This window comes from Nannospalax galili, unplaced genomic scaffold (assembly GCF_000622305.1).
Source record: "Nannospalax galili isolate Female #2095 unplaced genomic scaffold, S.galili_v1.0 scaffold1217, whole genome shotgun sequence".
NCBI classification, from domain to species: domain Eukaryota; kingdom Metazoa; phylum Chordata; class Mammalia; order Rodentia; family Spalacidae; genus Nannospalax; species Nannospalax galili.
The window spans coordinates 908,377-918,832 of NW_008339068.1; the positions used below are offsets into that span (position 1 = coordinate 908,377).

The following is a 10,456-nucleotide window of genomic DNA, read 5'->3' on the forward strand; positions in this document are numbered from 1 at the left end:
CTCCCTCCTGATTTTTACCCTCATCTCTTTTAAATCATTTATTTATTAGTTATTTATTTATGTGCATGTGTATGCACAGGAGTTAGTTCTCTCCTTCCACCATTTGAGTTCCAGGAATCAAACTCAGAACATCAAGCTGGGCAGCAAGCCCCTTTACCTGATGAGCCATCTCATTGGCCTACTTATCTCTCTAATCGGCATACTGACATGGGTGGCCAAACCTAGCCTTTTGGGGTTGATGGAACCAGGGTCTTTTGCCCAAAATCATGGTTACACTGTCACTATCTACAATAATCTCAGTTTTCATTAGTTTACATATTGATTATCTGTGTCCATTGTGCTAAATGTCTTCTACCTATACCTACCACTTATTGTGCTCAGAAATGCTCATAAATATTTTTGAGTGATTGAGTAGTGGATCAAAAGGTAAGAACATGGAAAGTCATCTCAAAAACAAAGCATGATTTTCAGGGCAAGCAGATTGACAGGAGCTTGATTGACATTATTAACCAACCTCAAGAAAGAATGAGACAGCCTGAAAAGACTAGTCATCCATTCAGATACTGTGAGAGTCTGGCTACTCTCTCAGGCCAGCAAACACTGCCTGTCAGATACAGAGAGAAATGCATGGTTATTGTGGAGGCAGACCTACCAGGATATAGGGCACAGAGGCCATCAAACAGTCAGCCATAGATCTAATCTCATTCCGTCTCTTTGCAGACTTCCATGTGCTTCTTGGAGACATGTGGATTAGACAGATGGGAATGTCAGGTACGCCCCTGGAAACTGTTAAGCTATACTCTGGCCTGTACAGTAGTCTTTTGAAAGTGAGCATGATTCAGCATCCCTGATGATAAGCTGAAACTCTGGAAAAGGGTTTAAATTTCCAGCCTGCCAGGGACATAGCACCAGGCACTGGCTTGCAGTTGCCCAGGCTTGTAGAGATGGCTTAGGACAATGATTTAGGAAGTGGGACCATCTGGGTGGCTGGTCCAGCACTGATACTTTCTAGGTGAGAGCCTTGGGTAAAGCTGTAGCTTCCCTCATCATTATTGGGAACTAGTAACAGTGCTTAGCTCATAGATATATGGATTAAGAATGAATTCAAGAAGTGTCCCTCACAGAGATCACGGAGTGGTTATTATTCCTTTAGTCCTGGCTCCTTCACTAAATGGTGTGGCTTGTGCTGTGTGTATTGCTATCCTTATCTTCCCACCAAGCATGAGAACCCCTCCTCCTAGGGTTGTAAATAGAACTAGAAGAAGCAATTGACAGGACACGCTCCATGGAAGCTGGATGTCTACCATACAGCAAGCACTCAGTAACAACATTTCTGGTTTCTGCTTCACTTTTCTATTTGCAAGAGCAAAGCCTTGTACTGCAATGAATTCACCAAGAAAAATGTCACTGAGTTGAGTCTCTGAAGTCACCCAATTGCCCTTTCCTACTAATGTTCAAATGTGGACACATGCCCCTTGAAAAACTTTAAAATGTGGCTTCCAATTACTGCCAACAGTGCCAGTGTTGTTAGAGAAATTAGGAAAATGCACTTTCAGTCCTCGTGTCCTCCCAGCTCTACCTCTAGAGAATATGAACAACACACAGAGCTAAGAGTAGCCTTAACCAGCAATCATTTTTAGTAACGGAAAAGTCTTTGCAACACAAACAAAAATTACTTTTGTTTTTCAGGAGGATGACTGCAAGGGGGCAGTCTCTGGGCAATAACTATGATACTATCAAAACCACAAATTGTACTTTTTTGCTGCTGCTGGTGGTGGTGATGGTGGTGGTAGTCATGGTCTTGAACTTACTATGTATCTGGGGGTAGCCTAGAATTCCTGATCCTTCTGCCTCTGCCTCCGAGTGCTAGACAGGTATGTACCACCATACCCTACTAAATAATGCATTTTTGAGACATGGTCTCACTATGTAGTCTTGGTTAGCCTGGAACTTTCTATGTAGACCAGGCTGGCTTGGAACTCACAGATATTTACCTACTTCTGCCTCCTGAGTGCTGGGATTGAAGGCATGTGCTACCATACCCAACCCTAAATAATAGAAATTTAAGTTAAAAATAATGCTTTCAAAATATCACTTAATACTTTTTTAAAATTCTTATTTTTATTTTATGTGTATGAGTGTTTTGCCTGCATGTGTATAAGTGCACCCATGTTGTGCAATGCCTACAGAGATCAGGTGTCAGATCCCCTGAAACTGGCATTTCAGACAGTTGTTAGCTGCCATGTGGGTACTAAGAATGGAACCCAAGTCCTCTGTAAGAGCAGTCAGTGCTCTTAACCACTGAGCCATCTCTCCAGTCCCATATCACTTGTCCTTTAAACTTTCTAATGCATGGTTGGTAGCATATGTGTTAGCATATATATGTACATATGCCTATGCTAGACTTTTTTTCAAGAGTGTTTATAGATCATGGTCTTAATCCCCACTCCTCCTTCTCCCCCTTCCCTTCTTCTTCCTCCTTCTCCTCTTTCTCCTCTTCTTCCTCCTCTCTTCTCTCTTCTTTCTCTTCAAGTACCGTGGATTGAACTGAGGACCATCACATACAAGGAAAGAGCGCCACAACTGAGCTATATCCCTGACCTTTTTTGCTTGTTTTTTATTTTGAGAAAGGGTATCATGATAATCCCTGGACTGGCCTTGAACTCATTCTATAGCACTGATGGACTTCGACTAGCTAAGGTTAGCCTTAAACTGAGGATCCTCCTCCATGGACTGGGATTATAGGCCTTTGCCACCAGGCCCAGTCATTTCTGTCATCTTTTTAGGTGGCAACTCCAACCTGGTCACAGGGACTGAAGGTAAGCACCTGATTTAGCTCGCCCCTCCCCCCCCCATAATAGCATCTTAGCCTCCAGGCAACAGTAATTGAGGCAGGGTAGACTTGTGACCTGAGTTGGATCAAGTTAAACTCTTTTCTTTTGTTTTTTGAGCCACAGTCTTGACCAGGTCAGCCCTAAACTCACAGTCATCCTCCTGCATCAGTCTCCCCAATGCTGGGATTATAAACTTGTACCATCATGTGTGACTAGGCAGGATATTGAGTTTGAGGTCAACTTGGGCTATAACCCCCCCATCTCAAAAAAAGAAAAGTATTTACAGTTTTCTGTTTACCAAGCCAAATGTAAGGGACCAGAAGTTACTTCCTATCCTGTCTTTGTGTCTCCTCAGATACACGGTTCCTTGGATCTGGAAAGATCTCAAAAGCTCTGCAGGCAATCAGAAGAAGATATAACCTAGAGCGGTGAGGTAGTCTTCACCCAAAGAGTTGAAGCAGAGCTGAATTTGAGAGAAAGGGGCTTGAGCACAGCTTCCCTGGCCAGGACCCCATGAGAGCACAGGTAGGAAGAAACTGGGTGTGGCCTGAGCATGGCAAAGACACAAGCCTGGCTGGGCACAGAGAGGCAAGTTTGGGTAGTAAACAAGGAACCAATGAGAGTATTCCCTGCAAGACGAAATGTCTGTATTGTTACTGTAGGGACCATGTGGAGAAAGAAACACTACTTTATTATTTGAATATAGTTACACATATAATTAGATACCAGAACTCAGGAGGCAGAAGCAGGTGGATCTCATAAGTTCAGTGCCAGCCTGGACTACTTAGTGAGTTCCAAGCCAGCCAGGGCTACATACTAAGAAAAAGAAAGAAAAAAACCAACTTCAAAAAAAGAGAAATTTGTGTACTGATCACAGTGATTTCTCAGATGTGAGAAATGAAAGAAAGCAAAGTGAATAGCGAAGTGCCATTCCTACGAAAGTACTGTTACACGGGGAGTATTAGAAGATGCTCACATATTTGTGAGAACCGATAGCTTGGATGTTTCCTTACAGGGAACTAGGTAGCTTTGTAATGAGGCTGTTTTGCCTTCTCTTCCTGGGCAGCTAGGACTTCAGCTGGGACTGCCAGATCCTGCTAGATTTTTTTTCCTGTATATCTTTTTCATGATTTAAAATTTGAATATATTAATGCAAAATCTCTTCAAAACTTCCATTAGTTGATGGTTTGGATAAAATGACACAGAGTTCCTTTTAGGGAAAGAAGAATACTTTGTTTAGCCAGCTTTTTATTGGCCATTTGAACTGTGGACAAAGAAAACCCCCAGAAATGGCTTGGAAGACAAGTGAAACAAAATTGCATTCCATAAAAAAATAATATTCAGGGAGTTCCCTGTATATCAGGGCAGAGAAGGGGTGAGGAAGACCTCAGAGTAGGAGAAAAAAGCTACTCCTTAGAGAGGCAGGAGAAATACAAGGTGGAGAAGGATCACGATGGTGAATTCTGAAACATTCCAGCTGCTGAGAATGCCTCACAAAGTCTTTTAAAAGTAGGGATGGCCTATAGTTAAGGTCTAATTTTCAGGTCATTTGAGATGCTAGGCTGAAAGGAGGCACTTCTGACATCTAAAGTGTTAAAGTCTACAACACAAAGTGTCTTAAGGGGGAGATCAAGGAAACATCACTGAGCTCCCTTGTCAGAAGTAATACTGCGCCAAGAAGAGACCAGCTCTGAGATGACAGTCTACCCCATGGGGTATTTTTATAACATTCATAGTTGGATGGACCATTACTGTAGGTTGGTTAGTCAGGACTGGTGTGATATTTTCCTACCTTTCCCCCATAATCCCCACTAATGTACAATACTCAGGGAACAGATCTCAAAGGGCCAAATATGATTCAAGAATCTTTGATCATGGGGCTGGAGAGATGACTTAGCAGTTAAGAGCACTGGTGCTCTTGTAGAGGACCAGGGTTGGATTCCCACATGGTGGCTAACAACATCTATAACTCCAATTCTAGGGGATCCAATGCTCTCATCTGACTCCACAGGCAATGTATGACATGGGTACACTTATATACACATGCAGGCAATACCTTCATACACATAAAATATTTTTAAAAAGAATCCTTGATCATAAGATAATGTTACCTTGAGTTGGGGATATAGCTCAGTTGGCAGCATTTGCCTAGCATGCACAGAGCCCCAGGTTCAGTTCTAGCACCACATAAACCATGTGTGGTGACACATGCACTCAGAAGGTGGAAGCAGGAGGATCAGAAGTTAAAGGTCATCCTTGACTACACAGCACGTTTGAAGCCAGCCTGAGCTATATGAGACCCTGTCTCAGAGAGAGAGAGAGAGAGAGAGAGAGAGAGAGAGAAAGAGAGAAAGCCGGGTCACATACCTTTAATCCCAGCACTTGGGAAGCATAGGCAGTTGGAGCTCTATGAGTTCAAGACCAGCCTGGTGTACATAGAGAGTTACAGGCCAGCCAGGGATATATGGTGTGGCTGAGAGAGAGAGAGAGAGAGAGAAAGAGAGAGAGAGAGAGAGAGAGAACAGAGGAGAGGAGGAAGAAAAGAAAGGGAGGGAGGGAAGGTGGGAAAAAGGGAGGGTGGAAGATAGCTTAGTGGGTAAGAACACTTACTATGCAAGCATGAAGACCTGAGTTCAAATTTATACCCACATATGCCTGTAACCCCAGTGCTATGGGGCATGGAGACAAGATCACCAGGGCTCACTGGCTCTAGCCTAGTTCTAGGTCCAGTGAGAGACTCTCTCTAAAGGGAATAAGGCATAGTGTAAAAGAACGGACACCCAATATTCTCTGTGCCCAGAAATGGAGGGGCTCATTTAAATAAAAAAGATAAATTTATTTACCTGTATTTTTGTCATCTTTTATGGTATCTGGCTTATCTTCCCTTCTTGGGACTTCCACCGTGTCCTTAGTGACCTCTTTTGACAGCTGTGCCTACTCTGCTTAAGAAGTTCTACAGGGGGTACCCCACAGTGGACCCCAGGTTTGTTGACAGCCTGTCTATGGGGCAATCTGAGTATTCAGGGTCTTCTGTGGCCAGGGTACTATACCTCACCATCTAACTGTATAAAGTACAATTTCACACCCTCCACTCTGCCCACACCAATCTCCTTGCCTTACAATCCCCAGTCCTCCCTCCGCCTCGTTTCATTCTCATCTATCCAGCTCATGCCTCAAGCCACAAAGTTGTGCCTGATGCTTACTGCACCATGAGCTCACCACTACTCACATGGACCTGTTGTTAAGGAAACACTATCACCTTGGGTTGACTGTTTCTTCTTCATGTAGGCCAGTCTCCCAACTCTAACACATGTATCCCCTCCACTCCCTTAGTGCCTGTCCTGACATGTGTTAAACATCAAAACAAGTAATTCAATGAAAGGCAAAGGCCAAAATACTGAGTGTCACTACTTTTGATCTGTTCTGGGTAGTAGAGCTTACTCACCCAGGGCCTGTCTTGGGGATTGGGGCCACTCATGGTAGAGCTGAAGGCACTGATATAGTGGGACCCCCTAGAATATGATCCAGGAACCCACAGTCTCAGTGCTCTTTAGCTCTATATGGCTCCTGTATCCCAGCGTCCCCAGACTTCTCAGTCTCCTGCTACTGTGGAAGGCTCTAAGGGAGATCATGCCTGTATTTCTCCAGTGTCTGCCCTCATGGTTTTGTTCTCACAAATGTCTTCTATCATATTTGAGACTTAAAGAGGACAAGGACTGAGTTTTATACTTGTTCGCTAATACATGTTCACTAAATGCTGATCCAAGACCCATCCATCTTCAATCTTATCCTCTAAGTGCTCTTTCTAAATAGTGACACAAATTCGCAAAAGAGACTGAGGCCACAAGCCTGAAGTTCTCTGAGCTGACCACTGTCACATGGCAGCTTCCTCCAGGATAGACATGATTATCACAATGAGGTGGAGCAGCTGTGGCAACCTACCGGAGACCTGGGTCCAAAGTCATGACAACACATAGAAATACAACAGATCTATGGTAATGGCAGTGAGGCTGTAGGAGGGGGAAGAGCCACAGTTGACCTCATCAGAGATTACACTCACCACTCCCTTGTGCCCCAATTGTATATAATTTTAGAATTGCTAATGTAAGAGAGAGAAAATTGACTGGAGGTGGAACTTTTCGGTGGTGCAGCCTCCTGTGAATTGCCCATGCTTCTGTAACCTCAATAGATTCACTGTCCAAGCTGCACTCGATGGAATCTTTCTTTGGTCAGTCGGCCCCTTCCCTGATGAGGTGAATATACTCAGGAGCTATAAAGTAATCCTTTACTCCTTTCTATAATTTTGGACAGCGGCCTTTGCAGGGCTCTGCACAAGGGAGCGTCCATGGCAGGGCAAAGAAGGGAATGATGCGATCTAGATACCTTGTTGGAACTTCCCAGAAGTTTCAGATCCAGAAAGGATAGCCTGAGATGAGGAAGTAAATACTGTCCAGAACAGTGAGCACAGGTCTCGGAGGACACAGAAGCAGCTCTGAGCATTGGAGTTTGGTTTTAATCTGTGTCCTTTTTCTTTTCCATTTGAAACTTTAAACAGTTACCTTAAAAACACACACATTTTCCCAGGGACGTACCTCATTGGTAGAATGCTTGCCTGGCATGCATAAGGTCCTGGGTTTAATCAATACTGCATAAACCCTGTGTGGTCGCCCATGCTAGTAATCCCCATCATTTGGGAGAGAGAGGCAGGAGGATTAGAAGTTCAAGTTCATCCTCTACTACACTGGGCATTCAAGGCTAGCCTGAGCTAGAGATCCTGTCTCAACAATTAACATTTCCTTAGAAGGAAATTAAATTCATTATAGTGCAAGACCCCTGCCCTGTTTCCAGAAGTGGCTGCAGGGTCTACACTGCTGTCTGGGAGCTAACAGAACCCAGCTTCCTGTATGTCATCATCTTTGATCCATCCTAGGGGCACAACTCACTGTGGGACTCTTGGGCCCCATGTTGGCACTGGGCATTCATAGTTCAGCTCAGGGCACTGGGCCAGGCTGTCACTAGCTGTTACACTTTTTTGGGGAATCAGCTTCTTGGAGATAAACTCATATATGCTCAAATATTTAAAATAACTGTCTCAATAGCTAGCTATCCCACCCCTTTCTCACACTTCCAGCAGCCATAAGCACTGGATTTTATTTTCCCTGATTTAGATAATGAAAATATTTTGCGTATGTTTTGAAAAGTGATATATAGATGTTTGCCTCCTCCCAATCTCTGAACTATAGGGCCCCCTTCTCCCTACCAGAACGCCACTGAGCCCTCATTTCAACTTGTTTTCCTAAGATCCACCTTGTTCTAAAAGCTGAACTAAGAGGGAAGCTTGGAAACCCCAGCTTACTGGATTCCAGTTTGTTGAGCTTTTACCACAGGATGCCATGTGGAGAACCCTCCAGCTTTGGAACATGCAGTCTGCAATCTGGATACCTTTTATTTAATTTCAAGAATTAATTCCCTTTGCATGGCAAAAAAGGGTCTGAGGAAAGCGGAGCTGCGCAAATGAGCAGAAGGGCAAAGCAGGGCGCTCACAAGGTGGTGCCGTGGATGCTGGCCACCCACCACACTCCCTAGCTGGGAGAGAAACGGGATCCACAAGAAGAGCAGGAAAAGCCATTTTTGACACAAACAAGGGTCCTGGGGCATGCCACCCCACCCCAGTGCCTGGCCATGCAAGATGCTGAAATGGAGACTGGCACCCCCCCCACAGGCTGCGGTGCTGGGAGCCATGGAGCGATGCACCAATGTGAAAGGGAGTCCTTTGGGCGCTTCCCAAGGCGCCTGCAGGGTCAGAGCATAGTATGGTCTCTGTCCATGTCCGTGAGCACGATCAGTTAACAGATAGCACCAACTGGGAGGCCCAGGGCAGGAGAGAGCTCAGGCTCTAGCACCCACATGCCCAGCCCTCCTGGGCAGAGTCTCATTCCTTGGTGGCTGCTCTGGCAGCCAGTCCTCCTCACCTTATGCCCTGGGAAACCGGAGTAAATCATCAGGATGAGTTCTGACCCAGGGCACCAGCTGCCTCTGGAAGGCAGGGACTTAACTGTGCAGTAAAAAGCTGCTGCTGCACCTGACTGAAGGATCGGAATTGGGAAAGGACAGGCTGGGGAACCAGGATCTAGGGCCCAGGCCCAGGCAGACCCATCCCAAGCATAAGCCTGGACATTTTACAGCCAATCTGTTCCCCATTCCCAGTAACCCCAGGAGTTGGCCCCTGTTGCTTCTTGAAGGGGGTTTGGGAGATCATGGGAGGGAAGGGAGAGAGGAAAGAGACCAGGAAGGCCCAGGTGAGAGCGGTCTGAGACCGACGGAGGTAGGCAGTGTGTGCGGTGGGGGACACTGCACTGGGCTGGAGCCCTGGTGCGGCTCCGCCACGCTGTTATGGTGTGATCTTGGCTAAACATCTCACCTGTGTCTCGCTTTCCTCAGCACGTCAGGAAAACCCTACCCCACCTATCTTGGAAGGATAAGCTAAGGGTGAAAATAACGGATAGAAAACACTTTTAAAAAGTATAAAGCGCTGTTGGAGCGCAAGGCAGTGTTGTCATTAGGATGTTACCCTTAGCGCATCCCTCAACCCACCATTGCACCTTTGCTTCCTTTTTCGGGATGTCTCCTAACCTTAGGATGCTTTCCTTATTTTAGAAGGGTTTTGAGACTCTCTGGTCGCTTTCCCTGATCAGAATCTGTGGCCCCAGTGGCCTATGGGCATACTAAGAGGTCTGAGGTGTGTCTCCAACGATTCTCGATTCTCGCTGCTTTGCTGTCCCTCTGGAACCTTCCTTGGCCACCGGGTCCACCTATGAGATGAGCTGGGCTGTCCACTTGAGTTGGACAGTACTGGGGTAACACTGTCCAACTCTTGGAATACCCTGTCTGGAGTGCAATTCCTGTGCCGATTTCCAGCAGGAGGAGGGAAGAGGGTGGGGAGGTGCGCTGAGAAAGATGGGGCAGGACAGTTGGTCCTCAGGAGCCCTGGCCCGCCCCAGCTCCAGTCCAGTCCTCCCCGCCCCCTGGCCCAACCCTAGTCTCGCTCTGGCGGCACCTGGAGCGGCCGTGGGGCCCCCAGGCCCGGGCCGTTGTGCACACGAAGATGGTCCTTGAGTGACTCTTTGTAGCGGAAGCTCTTGCTGCACTCGCCGCACGTGTAGGGCCGCTCGCCTGTGTGGATGCGCTGGTGCTTGAGCAGGTTCTGCTTTCGGATGAAGCTCTTGCCACAAAGCGCGCACTGGAAGGGCCGCTCACCCGTGTGCAGGCGCTGGTGGTTCTGCAGGTGCTCCTTCCGGCTGTAGGTCTTCTCGCACTCGGAGCATTTGTACGGCCGCTCGCCGCGATGCGTCATCTGGTGGCGGATGAGGCCGGAGTGGCAGTTGAAGCTCTTCTCGCACTCAGCGCACTCGTAGGGCCTTTCCTTGGTATGGCTGCGGTGGTGGATGATGAGGCTCTTGCGCACGCCGAAGGTCTTGCCGCACTCCAGGCACGAGTAGGGCTTGCTGCGGGCACCGTGCGCCAGGAGGCTCCGCCGCAGGCCGCCCGGGCAGCAGCTACCGCAGCCACTGCCCGCACCCGTGCCGCTGCCATCCCCAGCACCGCCGCCACCGCTGCCGCCG

General features: G+C 47.0%; 1 protein-coding gene across 1 annotated transcript in view; it reads right to left on the reverse strand.

Moving 5' to 3' along the window:
• Positions 1–8,262: 8,262 nt before the first annotated feature.
• The window catches only part of Znf282 (zinc finger protein 282), a 26,849-nt gene continuing 24,655 nt past the window's right edge, over positions 8,263–10,456 (reverse strand). Inside the window, exon 9 of the mRNA XM_008833810.3 lies at positions 8,263–10,456. This exon is cut by the window's right edge and continues 6 nt beyond it. Within this exon, the coding sequence (XP_008832032.1) occupies positions 9,871–10,456 (586 nt within the window). The 3' untranslated portion in view covers positions 8,263–9,870.